A 26206-nucleotide genomic window follows, 5' to 3' on the forward strand; every position below is an offset into this window, starting at 1 on the left:
CAAGTGAAGTAATATAGTGGGGGAAGAAAAGAGGGCACAGGACAGAATCCTGAAGGACATGGATGGTTAGAGGATGTCATCCAGAGGAGGATTCAGCAAAGGAGACAGAGAAGGAACAGTCAGAGAGGGAGGAGGAAAATCAGGAAAAAGTGGTGTCCTGAAGACCTAGAGAGAAGAGAGTAACAAGGAAGAGAGAGATCCATTTCTCAAAGTCTCTCCTCCACTTGTCAATTCAGACCTATCATTTTCTTCATGAAGTTTTCCTCAACACCCCCCTGGTAAAAATGTCCTCTCCCTCCTCAAATTTCCACTGTATTTTGCTTATATCTCTTCTTCAAGCTTTTTTATCTCTCTCTCCCCAAATCTAATTAGAGGGTAAGCTCTTTGAGAATCTTTGCATATTGAATACCTAGCCAAAAACCTTGAATATAGTTTGTACTTCACATTTCTTGAATTGAAGGGGAAGCCAATGAGCAAAATCAACTTCAAAATTATTTTAGAATCTTGAATAAAGACGTTAGCCAACCTCATACTGTTGAAACTATGAGTATTGCATTCCAAACATAGGAATAAGGATATGTAGTAATATATACTTTGTGGATGAATTATGTATATTAGAAATGAATGAGTGATTCTTACTTATCTCTATTGTCTGGTGTGTAGACCACAGACTTTCTTGTAGTTCTTAGACTAAACTTGGAATACTTAGCAGTTTTGAAGAATCTTGAATCATCTTGGCAGGATACATTTTGATGTACTCTGTTGATATACTGTGAATATTTTTTCATTCTCTCTTTTGCTAGGGCAAAATAGATAAATACCTTACCTTTGCTGTCTTTTGTTCTTACTTAATTTAGTCTTTTGTACTAAAACCAAAGAAGTACAGCTTCGTGGTTATATTTGCCCCTGAATTTTCCTACTTTCATTGATGCATTTTATTCCTGAAACTGGGGACATGTTACATTTATCCTTGCTTATTCCAAGGGAGTCAAACTATAAGGAAAAAATGTGGATAAGTACAAAATATAGTTCAATTTCTTTAAAAACCAACATTTCTTCTTGCACTTTTACCCTTTCACCTCATACACAATTATACACTTGATATTTATGTTTTATGGAGGACCACATCAAGAAATCTACTGTTTTGATTTTATATTTCTTTTATACAGTTCATATAAATGTATTCAACATCTTCTATATGCAGGGCATTGAGTTAAACACTGAAGGAAATTCAGAGACTGAATAATTCAGGTATCACCCCTACCCTTCCTTATTCATAGGGTTGTTCATTGGATTCAGAACTGGAAAGGATTTTTTTTTAAATCATAAAAGTATTTTATTATTTTCCAGTTACATGTAAAGATAGTTTTCAACATTTGCTTTCATAAGATTTTTAGTTCCAAATATTTCTCCTTCCCCCTTTCTTTCCCTCTCCCTGAGACAGAAAGCAATGCAATATAGGTTATATATGTACAATTATATCAAACATATTTCTGCATTAGTCATGATCTGAAAGAAGAATCAGAACAAAAGAGAAAAGCCTCAAAAAAGAAAAAAAACCCAAAGTAGAAACAGTATGGTTCAATCTGCATTTAGAATCCACAGTTCTTTTTTCTAGATGTGGAAAACATTTTCCATCATGAGTCCTTTGGAATTGTCTTGGATCATTGCACTGCTGAGAAGACCTGTTTGTCAAAGTTGATCATCACACAATGTTGCTGTTACTGTGTACAATGTTCTCATCTCACTCAGCATCAGTTCATTAAAGTTTTTTGAGGTTTTTCTAAAATCAGCCTGCTCATCATTTCTTACAGAAAAATAGTATTCCATTACATTCACATACCACAACTTGTTTAGCCATTCCCCAATTGATGGGTGTTAGAAACACAGTTAACAGCTCACATAGTGTTGCCATCTCTAGTGTTGCTAGCAGGTCACTGCTCAAAGAATCAGTGGGTGAAGGCTTCTTTATTCATCTTCATGAAGATGGGCATTCTTCTGAATGTGCTGGAGAGTGCACTGAAGTGAGGTCCCTCACTTCTATTTATACCCTTCAAGGGGTCCCCTCCAACCAATCACATTAAGGCTTTTTACTATTCCTCATTTACATACCTTCCCCCTATCAACATGGCATAACAATAACAACCAATCAGATTGTACCAAGTGGACCAATCACAGTGCTAGAAACTAGTCAGGTAGTAGCAGTCGGTCAATCAGATTTTACAAAAATCGATACCAGGCCTTAACCTATTCTGGGCAAGAGTGTCAGCTCCTCCTCAGAACAATGCTGTGTTAACATACATAACTCTTCAAGAAAGAAAACCTGACTTGGGGTTTGACCAATCAGATTGCTCTGTTTACCGACCAATCAGATTGTGGCCTTAGGCTCCAACCCTATGCTGGAGTAAGAATGTCCCCATTTCCCACTAAACAGTGCTTGTGTAAACATAACCTTTCAAAACAAAACTCAAGTTGGGGCTTGAGCTCCAAGTCATGAGGGGATCACCTCAGGTACCTCAAGGTGAACTCCCAGTCCAGCCCGACTCCCACAAAACCCAGGCCCCTCTTCAGGCCCTGCTGGGGCCTAGGGCCCAGGAGCCTTGGATCCTCAGAGCTGAGCGGCCCCCTGCTGGGAGGTTTGGACCACAAAGATATAGGGCCTGAAACCAGACTCACTCTCTGCCTTTAGGGCTCTGAGAAGGGTCCAAATATAGTCTTTTCTCTCAATGGGCATTCCCTCGATTTCCAATTCTTTGCTACCACAAAGAGAGCTGCTATAGATATTTTTGTACATGCGGGTCCTTTCCCCCTTTTTATGATCTCTGTGATACAGTCCTAGTAGTGGTATTACTGGGTCAAAGGGTATGCACAGTCCCATTGCCCTCTGGGCATAGTAGAAAGGAATTTAAAGCTCATCTAGTCTAGGGTTCTCAACATTTTTGTTTTGTCACAGAACCCTGTGGTGGTCTGAAACTTATGAGCTCTTTCTCAGAATGATACATTTAAAAGCAGAAAATGGAATATGTAGGTTTGCAAAGGGAATAAATCGTAATAGAACAGTTATCAATTTTTTTTTACGTTTATGGAGGCAGCTAGGTGGTGCAGTGGATAGAGCACCGGCCCTGGATTCAGGAGGACCTGAGTTCAAATCTGGCCTCAGACACTTAACACTTACTAGCTGTGTGACCCTGGGCAAGTCACTTAACCCCTATTGCCTCACCAAAAAAAAAAAGTTTATGGATTCCTGGTTATGAACCACTGATTTAGTCCAATCTCCCCATTTATAGATGAGAGGGCTGAGACTCAAGTACTCAGAAGTTGTGAGCACAGAGGCAGGGTTTGAACCCAAGTCTTCCAACTCCAAATGAAGCCCTCTTTACAGTGGCATACTGCTTCTTCATATAGCTTGCTGTCATAATAATTTATTGAAAGAGCACTGTAATTGTTTTTCTCCTGACCAATATGAATCCAATTGAATATATTATTTTTTTCATTAGGACAGTTTCTCTGCAGAAGACTTTTCAAACTGTTTCCACCAGGATCATCGAATACCTCCAAGTCCCATCCAGAAGTGTTCATTTTATAAAAATAACCCAAAACTAAGTTATGGATTCCTCTCCCCTCCACGTGAGTGTAACTTAATTAAAAAAAATTATTTTAGACCCACACTTTGTCATGATATTGTTGCTTGATAGTTGTTGGAATTATGATTTTTGAAAAATTAATAAAGACTTGATCTCTGTAAAATTATTTTTATATATAAAAGCTAGGACAATGCTGATACCATAGATATGAAGGTTTCCTCTGATTTTTTGTGTAAAGATTAGGAGAAAGCTTATGGTAGATTCTATTTCTAGAGTGGAAGGGACTTGAGAATTCATTTAATTCAACCCCTTCATTCTATAGATGAGGCAATGGTGGACAGGGGAACTTGAGTGGTTTGGTCAAGGTTCACATTATTCAAGGTGGGATTTGAACCCAAGTTCTGACTCCAGAGCCATTGTTTTTCCTATTGTAGCATGATGACTCCATAGATGATGGAAAGAAAGCATGAGAGCTTTGAAATGTTTAAAAAACCCCTTTTTTTTTTTTTGGTGCCTAAAATGTGATTATAAATGTCAGCAGCAGAAAGGTAAACTAGTCTTCTTAAAAGGAAAGAGTCAGTATTTTTTCTTTATTCATTTTCTTGTTTGTTTTTTTTGTCTGTATTTTCTTTCACAACATGACTAAGATGGAAATATGTTTTGCATGATTGCACATGTATAAACTTTATGAAATAACTTGCCTTCTCAATGGGGGGGGGTAAGTGAGGGAAGAAAGGAGAGAATTTGGAACTCAAAAAAATTTTTAAATGAATGTTAAAAGTTGTTTTTAATATTAAATTATAAAGTAGGAAAGAGTCTTCATTATATTGGTTTTCCATTGATGATATTATAGCTTTCTGGCAGAGTATCTTTTTTTTTTTTTAGTGAGGCAATTGGGGTTAAGCGACTTGCCCAGGGACACAGCTAGTAAGTGTTAAGTGTCTGAGGCCAGATTTGAACTCAGGTACTCCTGACTCCAGGGCCAGTGCTCTATCCACTGTGCCACCTAGCTGCCCCTCAGAGCATCTTTTAAGGAATGATAAATATAACAGTTGCTAGTTTTATTGACTCTCGAAGCCTGAGGGAACTCCCCACCATAGTCATTTGAGTAACTATCTCAGGTCATCATTTGGCAATTGCATTATAAAACAGACTAAAGATTTAGTATTAGAATTATATAGGACAGCTTTGTGCAAGCATCTCAAGGCCAATTCATTTTTTGTTTTGTTTTTCATTTTGTATAATCAGTGTTGTTCCACATTCAAAGGGTGGTTTATATGTATATTTTTCCTATTTCTCAATCAAGAATGGAGCTTAGTTTAGGTAGGGACAAATGACAATACGATGAATTTATTTGGATGATGCAACAAAGGAGTAATTTATACAGATAAATATTGACAAAATTTCATAATTGGTATTTACTTTTAAAAGTTTCTGCTTTTTCTACCAAAGCAACAATGAGTTAATAGGGAGACTTTAAAAAAATTCTCATGTGATTTTCTTTTTCTTTTTGAAGGAATGTGACTAAGCAAAATCCTTAAACATTGTAATTTCCCAAGATGTCATACTATTCTGATGAAACATTGTAGGTCTAGAGTGATATTCAACTTAATTCCTTCGCCCAGTCTCTAAGAAGGTGAACTTTCTAACATTATTAAAAAACCCCCAACTTTTTAATAAAATTTTTTTTTCTTATTTGCAGAACTTACTAAAGGCTCCAATAACAGACATCATGAAGCTCTGATTACCAGTAACATAATACCAATGTACCAGAGTTTTCAAGGTAAACATGTCCTAGCACAAACTTTATTGTTTCAATTCTTTTGCCATAGATATATTCATGAAAAACTTTATTTTATACACCAAGGGAACTTGAAAATTTATAGAACAAACTACAGGAGAAATTATTCACTTTACAGATGTTTCATCATGGAGATAATAAGGTTACCTTTAGGTCATGTTTTATCATTCCAAATAACTTTACACAAATTCCTAGTTGCTCTAGGTAGGAAGTAGTACAGATAGTATCTTTATTTTATAGGTGAGGAAATTGTTTCATTGAGATTTTGGCCAACATGCCTTGTAACTCTGATTTCTATACTCAATAAAGCAGCTACGCAAACAAATACACAGTGATAGTCACATACATGTATATAGATATAGAGACACATATATGCAATACACTTATAGTGACACAAAGCAACATGTACATATGGTTTTTTTTAGTTGTTTTAGTCATTTATGAATCTTTGTGATGCTGTTTTTCGCGGGGTGGTTTTTTGGGCAGATATACTGGAGTGGTTTGTCATTTCCTTTTCCAGCTCATTTTACAGATAAGGAAATGGAAGCAAACAGGGTTAAATGACTTGCCCAGGGTCACACAGCTAGTAAGTGTCTGAGGCCAGATTTGAGCCCAGGTCTTCCTGACTCTAAGCCCAGCTCTTTATCCACTGTGCCACCTATGTGTCTATATATATGATATAGATAGATAGATAGATAGATAGATAGACATATAGATATCTATATATATAGATATATATAGATATATATACTATTTTGTAGTTGACAGATTTATTTTTTAAATTGAGTATTTAAATTTCTACCACATGATTTTATTATAACTTGCTAAAATACTATTTTTTTTCCTCCTTGGTTTAGTCATATGGAATTACTTCCATAATATCCTACTCCCAAGGTATGCTGGAGAAAGAAATGGAGTGAATGTAGTCAGTGGTCCCGTGTTTGATTCGGATTACAATGGACAATACGACACTCCAGAAATACGGAAACAGTAAGAACATGTTTCTTCTGGCATATATATTTTATACTTTCTTAAATCAGTAATAACAGTAACAACTAACAAGTGATATTGCCAATCTCTTTAATTGCTTTCCAGAATGCTTGTACACTTTCACAGGTCTACCAACTCTTTATGTTCCTATTTTACTACAGCTCCTCTAACATTTATAATTTTATTTTGTCATCTTTGCAACTCAGATGGTTGTATGATGGAATCTTAGAACTGCTTTACTTTACACTTATCTAATTAGCAATGATTTGTAGCCTTTTTAAAATATAGCTACAGATAGTCATTTTTTCCCCCTTGAGAACTGTCTGCTCATATCCTTATACCATTTATCAATTGGGAAATGGATATTTTTCTTATGAGTTAAAATCAATTACTTATGTTTTGTTTTTGTTTTTTTGGTGGGGCAATGAGGGTTAAGTGACTTGCCCAGGGTCACACAGCTAGTAAGTGTCAAGTGTCTGAGGCCAGATTTGAACTCGGGTACTCCTAACTTCAGAGCCAGTGCTCTATCCACTGCGCCACCTAGCTGCCCCCAAATCAGTTACTTATATATCTTGAAGATGGGAACTTTATCAGAGAAACTTGTTACAGAGTTTTTTACCTAGTTAACTGTTTCCCTTTTAATATTACCTTTATTAGATTTGTTTATATAAAACTTTTTAATTGTATACAATTGAAACTATTAATTTTACCATCTGTGATCTTCTCTGTCCCTTGTGTAGTCATGATTTTTTTTTACCTACATATTATATTATATTATATATTACTCCTATGAGTAATGTTTGAAGCAAGGATTTGGTTCTATTTTTCAGTGGCTTATGAGGGAAAAACTGAATCAAAGGATATTAGCATATTTTAAAAAGAGAATAGAAAATATTAAAATGGTGACTGTTGGCATTGCTAAATACAGACAACAATATTGGATATTGCTTTTTGTTACAGGAATCTCATTGCAAACATCTGGCTAAAATAGCAGTTTTACTATGTATACAAAGTACTAAGGTTTGCCACAAAGGGGCAAGAAATAGTCAATTATTTGAATGTAAATCATAGGGTATATACCAAAAGAAGGCAAAGAGATATTTCTTTAGATATGATCAAGAAAAAAAGACACAAAGTGTAGTTTTCTTTTTAATACCATGCAAAGGTATCAAAGACTCTACAAGCACTAGAGTGGGGACAGTGTGAGTAGAAAGTGATGGATGTAAGCGATGTTACAGAGTTAGAAGTAATTTTGACTATAATAAATACCCAAATTAACTACAAAGGACATATGAAGGAAGGCACTATTGGCATCCAGAGAAAGAACTGAATAGAAGTTTGTATAGAATAATTTTGCATAAATATACATATTTGTGTCTAATTGTAGCCAACTCTAGGGTGGAAGGTGAAGGAAGGGAAGACAGAAAGGAAAAAAAAGTTACATGATAACTTTGCTATATATTTAAAAGGAATAGGAAGTTTTACATAATCAATTTGAAATTTCATGGGAAATTATCTTTTTTTTCCTATTCTACCACGTTATGGAAATGTTTGTTTTATTTATTTAAAAAATAATCAATAAGACAGCAATTGACTGGATACAGAAAGTGATGCATTAAGGTCAAAGATACATCTGCAGTTTTGAGTATGGGTGACTAATAAGATGGTGATGCCATTGATGGAAAATTTTAGAATGGGTGAGACCTGGACATGTTTGTAGAAAGAAAAGAAGGAACCATAGAGGGGCAACAGAGACAGGTCTTTGAGGAGACTAGATGAGGAACAATTGGAGGGATTAATGTTTGGGAGGGGATCCTTCATTCTCTGAGATAAGAAGGGAGGAAAGATAAATTAAGTCACAGCAAAGTTTTAATGCATAGACCTAGGGTTGAAGGGTAACACAGAAAGACTTAGAAAGATGATGGGATAAGGCTGAAGGGATAGCAAGTTGCTGAAATGACAGACCTTGTTTTTAAAAATTAGATACTGTTGCTAAGGCTATCAGTTTTGGCAGTGAGCATATTATTATTTATTAATATTATACCAGTAAAGGATTGACCACATGTCTCCCTAACTTCTCATGGTCTCAGGCCAAGTGGTAGAGAAAGCAGGGAGAGAGCTTCAGCATGCCAGTTAGCTTGAGCAGGAGAAAAGCCCCAAAAGGCCTATGCTGTCTCCCAGACAGATAGCCCATGGTCTCAAAGAGATCTAAGAGAGCTCAGAAGACCTAGAAGACCCAGAAGAACTCTAAACCCAAGAAGCTCTAATGCTGCTTTCCAAGGGTTTTTATCCTCTTTTGATAGAGGTGGGTCATTATACTTTGATCAAAGCTAATTGGCTAGCATCATTTAATTCCATTGGTGGACATAACTTGAAGGTGGTCTACATTAAAAAGAACTGTACAGGGGCAGCTAGGTGGCGCAGTGGATAGAGCACCAGCCCTGGATTCAGGAGGACCTGAGTTCAAATCCAGTATCAGACACTTAACACTTACTAGCTGTGTGACCCTGGGCAAGTCACTTAACCCCAATTGCCTCACCAAAAAAAAAAAAAGAAAAGAACTCTACAGATGACAACAGAGAAAAGAATGCAGAAGACCCTCCCTGAAATTGCTCAAGGCAAAATCCATGATCTAGGTGTGGTTTAATCAGACCTTCACAGTGCTAGACAAAGAATCTATCTCCATTTCTTTTGTTCCTTTGGGTTTGTCCCAGATCTAGGAGAACTGGACTTTCTGGAGTTGGGGTGGGGGGAGGGAGAAAGGACTGAGAAACTGATCTCTAGGTCCCCCAAGAAATTCATTATTAATAATTATTTTCTCATAGACTCTAAGGCCAAGACTGTGAAGAGAAAATGTAAAATCAAAACAGTAATAATAGACAAAAAAAGATGTCTGATTCCATAGTATTACTATCACAGAAGAGAAAATGGGGAGCAGGGAAATGCTTTTGTGTGGTCATTCTGTTCTATCAAAGCAAGGAGACACCAGAGAACACATACCACTGCAGTGAATAAAAACACAGTGCTTCAAATACTGGGTGTGTTGACATCCTTGGTACTATAAGTCTCCTTATTGCATGCAAAGTTCCTTGGCTTGAAACTTTCCCGTTATCCCTGCTTCCTACTTCTGACTCACTTCTTGGATATTGGCTTTGATGAAGAAACTCTGATTCTTGTCAATTCTGGCCTCTTATTTGTGTTTTCTCTTGGATCATGACTTGGACCAGTCAGCCTAGTGACTATTCCTTTCACTTGAATTTTAAGAACTCCTGTGGGTATTCAACAGTATTGTCTGACAACTATTCAAACAAATTCCACCCCCTTCCTGACCTTTAGATCAGAAGATTGCCAAGGTCAAGTATACTTGGAAAACCATAGGGCTATAGCAACAATATTAATTAATAATTAGACTTAATAGATATAAAATTCCTTATGTACACCAAGGAACGATTAAAATTGCCGGCTTTGAGCTTGAATCTAGAGGGCATATTGAATGCATGGAAGTAAGCAATTCCTACAAATGGCTTGGCCTTCTCCAGTAAGAACATACTGAGCAAAAATATATCATGAAGTTATTTATCAAAAAAATATTTCAAAAAGTGGCTGTATATATGAAGAAACTTACTGCTCTCTAGAAATCAAAACTGAATTGAAAGAACATATCTAAAGCTATTAACAGGTATGCCATACCAGTGTTAATGGAGACTTTCAGAATTATAAAATGGACTATAACAGAGTAAAAAGTACCCCAACAAATCTCATACATTATTAGCCAAACATAGGGCCCATCATCCTAAGCCACTATGGGAAACTAAATATATTAACTCCAGAAAGGAAGGCCTTCTTAAATCACATGACAAACAGATCAGAAACCTAGAGAAATATTTTTGGAATAAGCAAACATCACTTTAGGGAACAATATATCTTTTTAATTAATTAATTAAAGTTTTCAACCTTTGTTTAGATAAGATTTCCAATTTCAAATTTTTTCTCCCTCCCTCCCCTCCCTGTCCCCCTCCCCTAGACAGCAGGTAATCTGATATATAACATTACACACATTTCTGCATTAGTCATGTTATACAAGAAGAATCAGAGAAAGAAGGAAAAACCTCAAAAAAGAAAAACAGCACCACCAAAAACAAGAGAGATAGTATGATCCAATCAGCGTCCATATTCCACAGTTTCTTTCTTTCTTTTTTTTTTTTCCTGGATTTGGAGAGCCTTTTTCACCTTGAGTCCTTTGGAACTCTCTTGTACCATTGGATTGGTGAGAAGAATCTAGTCTATCACAGTTGATCAACACACAGTGTTGATCATACTGTGTACAATGCTCTCCTGGTTCTGCTCATTTCACTCATCATCAGCCCATGCAAGACCCTCCAGGTTTCTCTGAACTCCTCCTGCTCATCGTTTCTTACAGCACAATAGTATTCCATTACATTCATATACCACAACTTGTTCAGCCATTCCCCAATTGATGGGCATCCCCTCAACTTCCAATTCCTTGCCACCACAAAAAGAGCAGCTATAAATATTTTTGTACATGTAGGTCCTTTTCCCTTTCCCATAATCTCTTTGGGAAAAAGACCCAAAAGTGGTATTGCTGGGTCAAAGGGTATGCACAGCTTTTTTAGGGAGCAATATTGAAAGGTGCTTACAAGAACACACCATTAGATTTGTTTAATGTAACTGAAAGTGGCTTTACTCTCTATGGAGCTTATTAAATGACTGAGATCCAAGATTGTCATCAAAATACCTTTTGACATCAATTCAGTCAACATCAATATGTCACCAGAGGAGTATTGAACAAATGTTGAGTCCTGTGGATTTGTTTGTGGAAGCAAAAATGACAACGTTATGGTGGCAATTCAAAACTGGTTTATTGCCACTAGAAACTACATAAAGAATTACTTTAAAGAATCCAGATTTCATGATTAATGTGATTTATTCAAGAAAACAGTGGAAACAGCCTAACATATCACTTTAGCCCAACAATTACTACACATTTAATGCCTGTTCAATACTTAGCAAGACATAATCTGATGATGAGAATTGTACATCAGAATCTCACTTTTTTTAATGGACTGACAAACAACAAATCCATCCAAAAAATACAGACTTTAAAATGTCCTTGAAGAACTCAGCTGATAAACTGCACTGGAACTGGATCAATTAACTCATATGAACTATGCCCACAACAGCCAAGGGAATAAACATTGGTTCATACAATTTAAAAAATAATATTTAGCTGTCACCATTGCAAAGATTCATAATCACTAAGCTACTTGGAATTAAAAGCTTACAAAATATTGAGGCCTGACTAAAGAGATAAAAATCATGTGGGGCTATTGGACTTGCACCAAGGATGCTTTCAGTGAGCCACAGAAGATGAACTTATATTCCAATGTTAATCAGCTACAAAGAAAAGTTATTTTATCTTTGAAATAGTCTGTTGAATACTGAATATAAAATAATGATAGCAGAATAGCATTTTGTCATAGCAGTGTTTCTAGCTGTACCCCATCAAAAAAAGATGAGGAAAAGATGACTATAGCTGGTATACACACTTATGTATTTTATATATATATATATACACACACACACACACACACACACACACACACACACACACACACACACATATATTTATATGTTGTGGGGGCCAAATTTAATATATTGAGAGTTAATTGAGTGGCTCACCATAATATTGGGGTCTAGGAAATAATGGACCTCTAGGTCCAAAGCTCTCTCCCCTCCAAACTGCCTTTTTAGATATTTCTCCCAGGCCAATAAGAAAGGAGCCTAACAGCCTCTTTTCCATAAACGAATCAGGTTTTATTAATGGGAATAAAATAAACTGCAAAGGTGAAATTAATAAAATCAAAGACAAGGGAATAGGGAAAAAAATACAGATAATCCTCCTAACTCTAACCTATGTCTAAACAATCCCCAAACTCACTTCCAGTTCAGCTAATTCAAAAGAGCAGGGCTCATATGTTAACTCACCACCTGGGTTCCGTAGCTTCAATGGAAAACCAGCTTGTAGCCAGGGCCTGCAGGACTCGTCTGCTCCTGCTGTTCACACAACCAGAAGAGAAAGTCCCTCTGGAAAAGCCTGAGCTCCCCTCAGCTAGCATTTACTCTTCCTCCCCGACAAGGGGAGGTCCTTCAGAACTGCCTGTGAAGAGTGGTTTCTCCTGCTGATATCAGCAGCACACGTCACTCAGGGCAGGCCAGATTTAGCTCATCCCAATTGGTCTGCCAAATTCCAATAATCTTACCACGTTATACATATATGTATATATACATATATGTACATACATGTGTATCTATCTATCTAGAAACATGGTTTCCATATGACTCTCTTTTTTTTCTTTCCTCTTTTCACAATTTCCCTTCTGAATTTAGAGTTTGTTTTCTCATGACTCATTACTCTCTGAATCTGTTCTCTGTCTCATCCCCTTCTGTCTGTCCCTTCCTGTTTGCCTGTTGAGGTGTGTGTGAATGTTTGTGTGTGTTTTTGTATGTTTGACAACCATTTGACAATTCCGATGAAAACAGGGTTTAAGTGATGCCTATTGCCCTAATCCCTTCATTTGTATAGTGAGAGAAATGATTATTTTTCTATTATATGAATAACCAAATTAGGATTGAGTTGATTATTATTTGGTTTTTGGTTTTTGAGTTTTTTGTTATTTTTTTTTCTGCAGGGCAATGAGGGTTAAGTGACTTGCCCAGGGTCACACAGCTAGTATAAAGTATGAGGTTGGATTTGAACTCAGGTCCTTCTGAATCCTGGACCCATGCTTTATCCACTGCACCACTTAGCTGCCCCAAGCTGATTATTATTTACCCAGAAACTCTGTTTCTTGGGCTTTTCAGTTGTTTCAATAGACTTTTGGGGGGGGGGGAATGAGGGTTAAGTGACTTGCCCAGGGTCACACAGCTAGTAAGTGTCAAGTGTCTGAGGTCAGATTTGAACTCAGGTCTTCCTGCAGGGCCAGTGCTTTAGCCACTGCCCCCTTTCTCAATAGACTTTTACCTGTGCCCCACTTCCCCCCTCTCGGATTTGTGAGATAAGTATCCCCATTCCTTTGCTTTTATTCCTTGATGTATTGTTCCCCTTCCTCTTTCCTTTTTTCTTTTAAAGTAACCAAAATGTAACAAAAATCACTTCCAGGTTCTTTACCTTATTAGACTCCTTCTATGAGTCCTATCACATTTAACATTCAGGGAATGCTTGCTTAATCTCCTTCTCCCTATTAAAATACAAATATTTCATCCTTAAAAAGTCTCCCTCCTTCATTACTCATATTTCTTTTTTCTCCCTATTTTTGAAATATATTAACCAGGCTCCCTTTTCTTACCTAATTCTTTTCTCTATTGTTCTCATTTCATTTAAATTATCATTTAAAAAAATTCTTTCATCATTTCTTTGAGGAATTTTAATCAATCTTCTGGGCAAGCTATATTTTTTATTGAAGCTTTGCATATAAGTATTTTAGAATTATTGTCCTCTTCTGAATTGTTTTAGCAATCTACTCTGGGCAACTTGAGTTTGCTGGCCAAAACAGGAGACAGGGGCCAAATCTGCAATCTCAGCTTCTTTGGTATATACACCTCTTGCTTGTGACATGGGCAAGAACTGAGTACTTAATCTGTTGACCCTGGTTGTGGATCCAGTCACTTTGTCTCTGGAGTCTAGAAAGTAAGTAGTTGATCCTGGTCTACCCCTGTTCCATAGTTCCTCCTTTGGTCACTCAACTTAATGGCAAAATATACCCACAAATTTTTGCTTATTCCTACAAATGCAGTGGATAAAGCAGTGGCCCTGCAGGAGGACCTGAGTTCAAATCTGACCTCAGACACTTGACACTAACTAGCTGTGTGACCCTGGGCAAGTCACTTAACCCTCATTGCCCCCCCCCAAAAGTCTATTGAGACAAATGAAAAGCCCAAGAGACAGAGTTTCTGGGTAAATAATAATCAACTTGGGGCAGCTAGGTGGTGCAGTGGATAAAGCATGGGTCCTGGATTCAGAAGGACCTGAGTTCAAATCCAACCTCATACTTTATACTAGCTGTGTGACCCTGGGCAAGTCACTTAACCCTCAATGTCCTGCATTGTGGACAAGGAGAAAATATATATATATATATGTGTGTGTGTGTGTGTGTGTGTATGTATATATGTATGTGTATATATGTGTGAGTATGTATATGTATTGTGAGGGCCAAAAATTGATATATGGAGCATTATTTGGGTGAGTCACCTTAATATTGGGGTCCTGGAAATATGAGGGCCTCTTTTAGGTTTAATTTCCCTTTTGAACTTTCCTTTTTATATATTCTTCCCAGGCCAATAAGAAAATGAGCCTCTGAGCTTTAGTTCATAAAGGATCAGATTTTATTACTTGGGAATTAATTAAACCACAAAGGTGAAACCAATTAAGGAAATAAGAAAGTAGAAATACAGATAGATAGTCTTAACTCTAAGCTTAGCCTTTGCAATCCCAGAGTATTCCCAATTAAGCTAGTTCAAAGGAAAAGGTTTTTCCATAATTGAACTCGCCAACCTCGGTCAGTCTACAGTTACTCATCAGAGCAAAAACATGCACCACTGCCAGGTCCAGGATGCCACCAGACTGCTTGCCAGACCATAAGAGAGCAAACTTTTCAACATACCCTGCTTACCAGAAGTTGCCTCCCTTCTGGCGGCATTCAGTTTTTCCTCCCCCAAAAGGGGAGGTCCTTCAAAAGCTGCTCAGTAGCATGCACATGGTTCAGCTAAAAACTTGCAACATTAATCTAAATCATAAATAATTTTTACCACAGGATATATGTATGTGTATATATGTGTGTGTGCATATTATATATGTATGTGTATATGTGTATATACATGTATGTGTATATGTGTATATATGTATGTATACACACACATATATAGTCTTTGAAATGTTTTACTTGAAGAAACAACTAGTATCTAGTATATAGGCCTGAATATGGGTCTAAGAACATGGGATACTGTTTACTTCTTGCATATGTTATAACTAACAGAGGACTTCCATCAACACTGCCCCACCAAAAAAAAAATCTTTGAAATCTGGAGAGGCATTCTAGGGAGTAGGGATCCTACAACATCATCACTGGTTTATCAGAGATAGGAGGCAGTGAGAAAGACCTCTAGGGAAGAACAGGACTGCAAATAGGACGGTTGTGTAAGACAAACTTGTTTTATTTACACTTTTGTTGGTTTATGTGTCTTAGTTCATGTGGCCTTCCCTAGCTTGAAACCTTGTATTTGTTCCTTGTTTCTTGGACTTTGGTCTTCTGGTTCCTAACTTGACCTGGCTTCTGGTTTATCTTCTGTGGTGTTTTTCCTTTTCTTTTTTCATGAGAGGACTTCACCCTTAGGCCCAGTGATTGTTCTAATACCCTCCCTACAATCCAACAGGATCAGAGTTCATGATAAGGGTAAAAGAAGGTTCAGAAAGAGAGGTGTTGAAGGGCAAAAAATTATAGAGGGGGATTTTTAATTATGATAGATATTTTATTTATTATATTTTTTGATTATGATAGATATTTATTCTATTTTTTATTATGATAGATATTTTTCTTCAATTTCAAATGATAACTGATTAAGTATACTAGAAAGGAAATGGTAATATATAAATTTGGAAGTGATGAATTAGAAAATTAGTGATTAGAAAAGTCATGAGAATTGTTTCTGACTGAAAAACAGTGTGTAATCCTGAAGCTAGGTAAAAATTAATTTTTTTTACATTATTTTATTATTTTGCTACTGAAAAAAATTTTAAGGAAAAAAAATACCTTACAGCATTTTCTCTTCATGCTACACAGAGTTTAGAGTAGTGGGCAATTAGAAATTGAGAGAAGGGGAGAAAAGCACATGACTGAGGACCTCTTATTTCAAATAGTTTTAGTGCCTGTGGGAACTCCATCTGTGAGAGGAAAGGATTTCTCAGACTTTTGTTATATAGCCCTCCTGAGTTTGGGTAAAAATTAAACTTGTTTCCTAAAAAAAAAAAACCACAATAGAGATATGTAATTGAGAAATGGAAGTCTTTGAACTAATTAAATATGATAGAAGTCAGACAATAAAGTTCTCTCTCTCTCTCTCTAGCTTTTTCTCTTAATAGCAAAAAAAAAAAAAGGAGGGGTGCTATGTGACGCTGGGCAAGTCACTTAACCCCAATTGCCCAGCAAAAAAAAAAAAAAAAGTAAGGGGGTAAATCAGTGAGTGTTTTCACCATGTACTTTGGATGGGGAAAAAGGGGACAAGAAATCAAAAAATTAAAATAAAGGAAATTGGCTAACATAGGAATTTGTTTTGCATGGCTATACATATTTGTAATGACCATGGTTCTTCCTGCCCCCTCAATAGGTGGAGAAGGGGAAAAGAGAAGGAAAAAATTTGGAACTAGAAAGAAAATAAAAGAACCATGATCTTGGGAATAAAGATTTTTATGAGATATAAGTATAGAAGGGAATTAATAATAGTAGGGGAAAGGGAATGAATAGTTGAGTTTTATTTTTATTTATCTGGTAGTAATAAAATAAGTGTATAAATCTATATAGGATATAAATACTTTTTATAACAATCTATGAGAATCAAATAAAATTATAGATATGGAAGTATTTTGAGAAGTATAGAAACCAATGTAAATATAAAGATGTTGGTTAGTATTATTTATATTGAATGAGTAGAGAAGAAAAAGAAATTAAATGTTTTAAATTTAAACTGAAAGGAATTAGAGCCAGAAAAATTTGTATTAAAGGCTTACCTCTGACATATGTTGACTCTTTGATTTGCAGTAAGTCACCCAACTTTTTAGTACTCCAGACAACTCTCTAAGACTGTAAGTGGCAGAGAAGGTATTATTGCATTAGTACATTTATTTGTAGTGTACTCATTTTCTCTATCTCAACAAAAAAAGAAAAAAAATCCCTTATTTTCCATTTTTGTTTTTCTGTTAAGCAAGCTGGATGATTTTGGTTTGAATCCCAATATTTCTATTCTACTAAAGAGTATATTTCATGTTTCTGATTCTGACCTTAATTTTTCTTTTTGAAAATTAATTTCTCATTAAAAACTTAAAAACCATGAATAAGCATGAACATTTAAGTCAATAATGAAGAGGAAAGAGTACTACCTGTAAAAACTTGACTTTTCTATAAAAGCCGGGTTGTGCTTTGCTTCCCTACTTAGCTCTCATATATGAAGTTATTCTTTTATAAGTTTAGGTATATTTTTGATGGCTTAGAATATTTTTATTAGATTATTTCAGCTTTTGCTTTTATCTTAGTGCATGGTAGCTCTAAATATCTGGGCAAAATGGAATGCTTTTTTTCTAGGTTCCATAGATATATTCTATGTTTATAGTTTGATAGATTTGTGGTCTAATCTCCCTCCCATGAGACAGATCACAGATCACCCTTTCCTATTTATCCTGTGTGACTTCTCTATTATTTCCTACAAATCTGCCTCAAAGGGTCAGCCCAACATGCCGAGGGCCTTCTTCTATACCTCCTGATGTCACCTGTTTGCCACTGCCAATATAATCTAAAGAATTTTTACTGTCTACAAACATATGCTAGTCAGTACAGCATGCCTATATAGACAATAAAATCCTTCTGATTATGCTGATTTAAACCATGTGGTGATCATAGTTTTCTTGTCATTATAGCATAGCATTGTCAGTCAGTCACCAAGCAGTTATTAGGTGACTGTCATGTCAGGCTCTCTCCTAAGCACTAAGGATACAAATCTGACTAGAAACACAGCCCCTGCCTTCAGGAAGCTTATGTTGTAATGGGGGACAACAACATATAAAGGAAAGTTGAAAAGGCAAGCTTGGTGGTAGAGGTGCAGATGAGGGTACCCAGCTTGGGAGCATAGTAGATCAAATCTTGAGTGTGTCCTGAAGATGAATAAGACCTGGTTTGCCTGTGTACTCTACTTTCATGAAAGTTCTGGGGGGAGCCATCTAATCAGAGAAAAGCCATGGGGTGAGTGGAGTACTTCCAATGTGTGAATTCTGGGACTGGAGTGAGCTTCAGGATGAAGAGCTAGGGCCTAGTAGAGGAAGTCCAGATTATAGGTTGGAGAAGAATGAGAGTGTGCAGCATGTTGGAAAAGTATCACTTTTTGGTATTTAACAAAGATTGTCAGTCTGGTTCATGCTGCAGGATTTGAGTTTAGGTATACTTTAAAAGCATAGTTTACTGAACTCAAACACAACAATAAAGAAGAATGTATTATCTTTCTCCTGAGGGAATAGAGATTTATTTACTTATTTATTTTTATCTATTTACTCACTCATTTACTCACTCATTCATTCATTTGCTTTTTTATCTGTTTATTCATTTTTGAACAGAAACAGCAAACGCATCAGTAATCAAGAAATCCTGATACCCACTCACTACTTCATTGTATTAACAAGCTGCAAAAATAAAACCCAGACTCCCTGGAGGTGTGAGAATTCTTTAGAGACCCTCACTTTCATTATCCCTCACAGGACAGACAACAGTGAAAGTTGTGCTGTAAGTATATTTGGAAACTTAAATATTGCATATTAATAATTATGTACAGTCTTGGACCTAAGTTATCACTGTAGAAGGAAGTAATAGGTAGTTGTTTTTTTTTTAATTGTTAGTTTAAGCTAAGAAATCATCGACATGTTCAAGGTACAAAAATGGAATTTTAATGTGAAAATTTCAGTAAGGAGGAAGGCTTAAATATTAAATCCCAGAAATACTTGAAGTATTCATTTACCATTTTAAAATATGTATTTTTTCTCTTTTTTAAAAATAGTATTTTATTTCTCCTCAATTATATGTAAAGACAATTTTTAGCATTCTTTTTTTTTTTTTTTGGTGAAGCAATTGGGGTTAAGTGACTTGCCTAGGGTCACACAGCTAGTAAGTGTTAAGTGTCCAAGGTTAGATTTGAACTCAGGTCCTCCTGACTCCAGGGCTGGTGTTCTATCCACTGCGCCACCTAGCTGCCCCCTTTAGCATTCATTTTTATAAGATTTTGAGTTGCAATTTTTTTTCCTCCTTCCCATCCCATCTTCCTAAAATTATAAGCAATTTGATATATGTGCAATCATATAAAACAAAATTATACTACAAACAGAATTTCTTTTTGTCTGATTCTTATAAAAGATAGTTGGTTGTTCTTTTACTTCCTTGTTCTCTTAGTGGAGTATTTGAAACTTTTTGTGCGTGTCATCTTACTTTTTTTTTTTTTAATTTTTGGTGAGGCAATGGGGGTTAAGTGACTTGCCTAGGGTCACACAACTAGTAAGTGTTAAGTGTCTGAGGCTGGATTTGAACTCAGGTCCTCCTGACTCCAGGGCCGGTACTCTATCCACTGTGCCCCCTAGCTGCCCCTCATCCTACTTTTTCAATGCTAAATCTGAATAATTGAATCTCACCTATTCTTAGACTTGAAATGGTACTTTAGAATCTTTCTAATCCAATTTCCTTCCCAGTGTAGGAATGTCTTCCACAATACTCTGTGTTGTCCACTTGGAGCAGGCCAGTTAGGACCTCAGTGGGACAGCTCTTACAGCATGTTGGTTGTTGTTTGTCTTTTGTTCTTGAAGAGGACCATGACATTGGGGTGATGTCGTGGCTTACAGTGAATTGGATTTAAGTTAGGGAAGGTCATGCAAAGTCATCAGTTTCACTCTCTCCTCCAGAGCCATCTGGGTCCAGTGGCAAGGTATACATCAGGATGACTGGAAGATGATTCCAGATGCAGGGTATATAAAGGGAAAAAAAGTATGAGATAAAAGCTGGAAATTATAGACCCAGATTCCAAGACCAGCAACTCACTAAGCAACTAGAATCCATCCATTGAAGGGTTTTGAGAAAAAGAGAAGCATAACCAGATTTTGCATAAGAAAGATAAGTCTTAGCGCAATGTGAAGCTTGATTGGAGAGAGAAAAGAAGAAATGTTCACATTTGATATCTATTCCTAGAAAGCCTCATCTTCCCACTTTCACTTTAGGAATTCTTAATCATTTTTTAAATGTAGAGGATTCCTAATTTCAGAACTCCTGGCATGGGAACTTCCCTCATCAACTTAGTAGATACATTTTAGGGAGTTTTCTGATACATAGAGGTGAAATGACTTCTCGAGGGTCTCATGGTTAGTAAAGTATCAGAGGTGGTATTTGAATCCAGATTTTACTAATTTTAGTATCAGAACTCTATTTCCTTCACTATATCATCATCATTTAAAGCCCAAAGCAAATGCTGCCTCTTACATTAAGTTTTCTTTTGTCCTCCCCCTTTATCCTCCAAGTCAACAATTGTTTTTCTTCCCTTAGACCTCACATAGCATTTTTGAAATTCCCTATTTGCTGTTTCATTTTGTGCTATAGTCATTTGTGTATGTCTGTATGTGTCTTATACCATAAGTTCCCTGAGTTCAGGAACCATGTCATATATAAACCTTATATTTTTCCCATTGATCAGCAGAGGGCTAATGCCACAATAGACATTTTAGAGGTTAGAATCATGGGATCCTAAGGTCAGAAGAGACTTTAAAAGTCTAAGATTTAGAAATAAGGGACCCTCTACTCTTGGAGGATTCTTCTACTCTTACCTCCTGTTTTACAGATAAAGAAACTGAGACCCAACAAGGTTAAGTGACTTGTCCAGGGTAATAGTTCATCTAATCCAACCCCTCAATCAGTGCAGATTACCATTTATTGCATTAATTTGCTAATAAATGTTGCTGTATTTGAGTTGAATTTATTCTGCGTGTGTCAGGTCTGTTATTCGTTTTATACATCAATCAATCTGGGCAGCTAGATGGCACAATGGATAGAGCACTGGCCCTGGAGTCAGGAGGATATGAGTTCAAATTCAGCCTCAGGCACTTGATACTTGCTGGGTGTGTGGTCCTGAGCAAATTGCTTAACCCTAATTGCATCAAACATCTGGGGTCATCTCCAGTTGTCCTGATGCATTACTTGCCACTGGACTCAGATGGTTCTGGAGGAGAAAGTGAGTCTGGTGACTTTGCATAGCCCTCCCTCACTTAAATCCAATTCATTGCAAGTCATGGCATTACCTCCCTGATAAATGGTCCTCTTTGAGAACAAAGGACAAATAGCAACAACATTTATCAAGCACCTCCTATGTGAAATATGCATGATATATATTAGTTTGTCACCCTTTTTAGGGCAAAGAACAATGCTAAACTGATTTTAGGATCAGAGGAGCAGAGATTTTGAGTTCCAAATTCTATCCCTTCCTTTCAATCCCTCCCCTTCCCCTTCCCTCAGGTGGTAAGCAATAGGTTATACATGTAAAATTATGTAAGACATTATTTCATTAGTCATTTTGTATAAGAGGACTTGAATAAAAGAAAAAAAGAAAGCAAAAAATAGCATGCTTCAGTTTGTGTTCAATCAATATCAGTTCTTTCTTTGGAGGTGGATAGTATGCTTCATCATCAGTCCTTTGGGATTGTCTTGGATCACTGTATTGCTGAGAATAGTTAAGTCTTTCACAGTTCTTCATCAAACAATATTGCTGTCACTGTACACAACATTCTCCTGGTTTTCTGCTCACTTAGGTATACATCAGTTCACATAAGTCTTTCTAGGCCTTTTTGAAATTATCCTGCTTGTCATTTCTCATAGCACTATAATATTCCATTACAGTCATATACCATAGCTTATTTAGCCATTCCCCAATTGATGGGCATCCCTTTGATTTCCAATTCTTAGCCACCACAAAAAGATCTGCTGCAAATATTTTTGTACAAATAGGTCTTTTTCTCTTTTTTTTGGATGTCTTTGGGATATAAACCTATCAGTGGTATTGCTGGATTAAAGGGTATGCACAGTTATATAGCCCTTTGGGCATAGTTCCAAATTGCTTTCCAGGAACAGTGAATTAGCATCCCAGCTTTCTCACATCCCCTCTAAAATCCAATATTTTCCTTTTTTGTCATATATACCACTCTGCTAGGTGTTTTAATTTGCATTTCTCTGATCAATAGTGATTTAGAGCATTTTTATGACTATGACTATAGATAGTTTAACTTCTTTGTCTGAACTGTTCATATCCTTTGACCATTTATCTATTGGGGAATGAATTATATTTTTATAAATTTGACTCAGTTCTCTATATATTTGAGAAATGAGGTCTTTATCAGAGATACTTGTTGTAAAAATTCTTTCCCAGTTTTCTGCTTTCCTTATAATTTTACTTGCATTGGTATTGTTTGTGCAAAAGCTTTTTAATTTTATATAATCAGAATTGTCTATTTTTACATTTTGTAATGCTCTCTATATCTAGAAGGGACCTTTTAAGTCATCACTAGATGACTATCACTAGATAGACGCCTCATTTTACAGCTGGAAAAACAGACCCAGAGAGCTTTGTCCAGGGTCATACAAGCAGTAAGTAGCTGAACCAGGATTTGAACCCAGTTCCTCTAACTCCACATCTGAGACTCTTTCCACTACCCCACACTACCTCTTACAAATTTCTTTTTTAATGCCATGTAAGCATAGATGGGAGTTATTCACACCAAATAATAATATGGAGTATGTGACAAGTCTGTTTTATTTGCCCTATTCTTCTGGTTCTCCTTTGATTCTTTATTTGCCTCAACAGCATGGAAAGCAGGAATCCTTGTGGGTGGAAGAGCTGCTGAGGCTTCATAGAGCCCGTGTCACTGATGTTGAACTTATCACAGGACTAAGCTTCTATCAAGACAGAAAGGAGGCTGTCTCAGACATTTTGAAGCTGAAGACATATTTGCCAACATTTAATCAAGAAGATTGATTTTATTTTTTGCTTGCCATATTTCTTTGTGAGAGAACTTTAAATTTCACGGAAAAAAAAAAGTATACTAGAGAATTCTATTCCCAGTGCCGTATATTAGCATGTTGATGGGAAGCATTCAGCCAAAAACAGAATTGGAAATTATCCGTGTGACACTTGTATCTCAGGGAAACTCGCTGGACCAAGCACAGCATTAGGAGGGAACTCCTGATGTCTCCTACATATATGAATATGTAAGAATGGCCTGCATTGTTCCAGTCCTGGGAGGAGATATAGAACTGCTTTTCCACTTTTCTTCATACTGGGAGGAGAAAAGCAAGTAAATTAAAAAATCTTCTGGAAGTCAGATTTTTTTTTTTTGGATGATTAATATGCTCACAGTCTGTGGAAATGAGAGTGATTCTTTGACATTCCACATTGCATTAGCATTTTTTCTTTCTTTTTTGTTTTTGTTTTTGTTTTGTGAGGCAATGAGGGTTAAGTGACTTGCCCAGGGTCACACAGCTAGTAAGTGTCAAGTGTCTGAGTCTGGATTTGACCTCAGGTCCTCCTGAATCCAGGGCTGGTGCTTTATCCACTGTGCCACCTAGCTGCCCCCTGCATTAGCATTTTAACAAAAGTTTAAAAGGTGATATTATCACTTCTAATTTGGAGGCTTCTTTATTTGTTAATTGTATAAATAGGAGCAAAAAAAAAATTACTCATTCACTTCCTACAAAAACAGAAATACAAATCTTGGGAGTCAACTGAGTAAAGTGGAGAGAAGACTGATCTTGGAGTCAGAAATCAATCCAGCAGAAAGACTAAGGTTCAGGTCCTTCCTCTGCCACATCTTAGCTGTGTGACCATGGCTAAGCCATTTAACTTTTTAGTGCCCTGAGCAACTCTCTAGGATTGAATTATAGACAAAATGCTGATGTACACTGGTGAAGTACATCTTCACCAAGATTTCTCCACACTTTTGAAATGACACATACCTCTCCAAACTCACTAAATAAATCCCATGTGGTCCTACTTCATTTTGAATGATTTTTATAAGTTATTATTTGTGGGAAGATCTACAAGTGAATCATGCCTATTTATTGTACATTTTTATTGTGGGGTTAATTAATATCACATCTTTGATTTATTCAAAGAGAAGCCCACTTGTAGTCTAGTTCAGTACAGTTATTCCTTCCATATCATGGCTTTCCCCATCACAGGTTTCTATATATCACAGGTCTGCATAAGAAACTAAATAGGATTTGGGGGGGACTTTTGTAGAAGTTGCAGTCAACACGCAAAGGCCAGCTGATGATGCAGAAAAAGTTTAGGAACCCAGAAATGCATAAAGTATATGTAAATTATTATATAATATCAACATTTTTCCCCTCTTTTAATACCACAATAACTGAGACTTCTTCTATGGCATGAAGGGAGAGCCAAACATTTTTATACAGATTTTCCAGATCCCTGGGTCTCTGCACCCCAGCCCTTGGCAATGTGGAAGGGATAACTATACTACTGAACTGAGACATTGGAAAGAAAAAAATCCTTCTATATTCTAAGTGATCATTTTAAACTTTAATGTGAGCTAGCACCATCAGGGTGCATCAAATTTCACTGAAACATCCACAGAACTCCCCAGCAAGGGTAATAAGGTTTGTGTAGTTACCTTATTCTAGCCATATTAGGTAAGGGAAAGCAGGCAGAAACCTTAGTGGTTGGAAAGGTACTTGTGTAGCTTCTAAGAGTTCAGTAGGCTTCTTACAGCTACTGAATAATTTCTTTTGGTACACAATATTGGCACTACTGTCTCCACCATTTGTGTCTGTGAGTGGCTGTGCCAATCTTGGTGATGGGTCTGAAGATACTATCTCCATCCCTCTCAATCTCCCTATGGAACATGAGAGAATATAATGAGCATGATTTTCTAAGGACTTACGTTATTTTCCCTGGTCTCAAATCAGGAACCTTTGGAGACTATACTACATTTTGGGACACCTAGTATACTACTTAGTTTCTGCTTAAGTCCACCATATATTTTTATTTTCCCATTCTGTGAGGTAGTCTATTGACAAATGACCACAAAAAATCCACATGGCTCTCAAAGGTACTCAATTTGTGACTTGACAATAGCTTAGTTATTTGGAGAATCTTGCTCATTTACTTTTATTTATTCTTTAAAAGAACACACACACACATGCATGATTTCACAAAACTATGGTGGAGTCTATAAGAAAAGCTTAGCTAAATGTATAGACCTCCTTATCATTGTGCTATCATGTCATTGGGATGCCAGAATGGCTTGTCCCTCATACATGTAGCTTTTCCTCACACTACTATTTTCTACCACTGACATTATTCATTAGTGTCAAACAGATCAGTTTGTTATAATATGCCACTTCTTTGTTCTTCCTGCTTTGTAATATCAAATTAATTTAAAAAAAAATAAATTTATATGTAATACAAACTTTCTGTTGACTCTTTTCCCCCAAACATTTATATAATGTTTATTTTTTTTTTTAAAGATTGATTCTTACCCAGCTGGAAATGCAGGGGATACTCACTAGCCCTATCCCACTGATAAGTGGAGGATAGATTGAAGGTTGGGGGAAACATGAGGCAGGAAGATCAACCAGAAGGCTATTGCAGTTGTCCAGGTGTGAGGTCATCCATTCTCTAAAGCTCTTGATGCTGGTCGTCAAGATTAAACTGAAACCCAATTCGGTAATTAAACTTCATGCTAAAGCTTCATTGCAGGAATTTGTGTGGAGGAGTATTTTATTTAAAATATTTAATATTGAAATTTAATATTAAAAATATTAATTAGCAAATATCCCTGTGGTTAAGTAGGAAACTTTCTTCTTGGTCTGAAATCAGCTTACACTATTAGGTAGGAAGGGGAAGGGAAAGGAGAAAAAAGTGTTTGTGTAGTTAACTTATTCTAGCCATATCAGGTAAGGGAAAGCAGGCAGAAACCTTAGTGGTTGGAAATGTACTTGTGTAGCTTCTAAGA

At 36.4% G+C, this 26206-nt stretch overlaps 1 protein-coding gene across 1 annotated transcript in view; it reads left to right on the forward strand.

Moving 5' to 3' along the window:
- Positions 1-25615, forward strand: part of ENPP1 (ectonucleotide pyrophosphatase/phosphodiesterase 1) — a 108211-nt gene extending 82596 nt beyond the window's left edge. Inside the window, exons 21-25 of the mRNA XM_043963302.1 lie at positions 3498-3627; positions 5287-5367; positions 6243-6375; positions 18770-18935; positions 23038-25615. Coding sequence (XP_043819237.1) covers positions 3498-3627; positions 5287-5367; positions 6243-6375; positions 18770-18935; positions 23038-23208 — 681 coding nt within the window. The 3' untranslated portion in view covers positions 23209-25615. The remainder of the gene's footprint in view (positions 1-3497; positions 3628-5286; positions 5368-6242; positions 6376-18769; positions 18936-23037) is intronic.
- Positions 25616-26206: the final 591 nt, after the last annotated feature.

This window comes from Dromiciops gliroides, chromosome 4 (genome assembly GCF_019393635.1).
Source record: "Dromiciops gliroides isolate mDroGli1 chromosome 4, mDroGli1.pri, whole genome shotgun sequence".
Classification (NCBI taxonomy): Eukaryota; Metazoa; Chordata; class Mammalia; order Microbiotheria; family Microbiotheriidae; genus Dromiciops; species Dromiciops gliroides.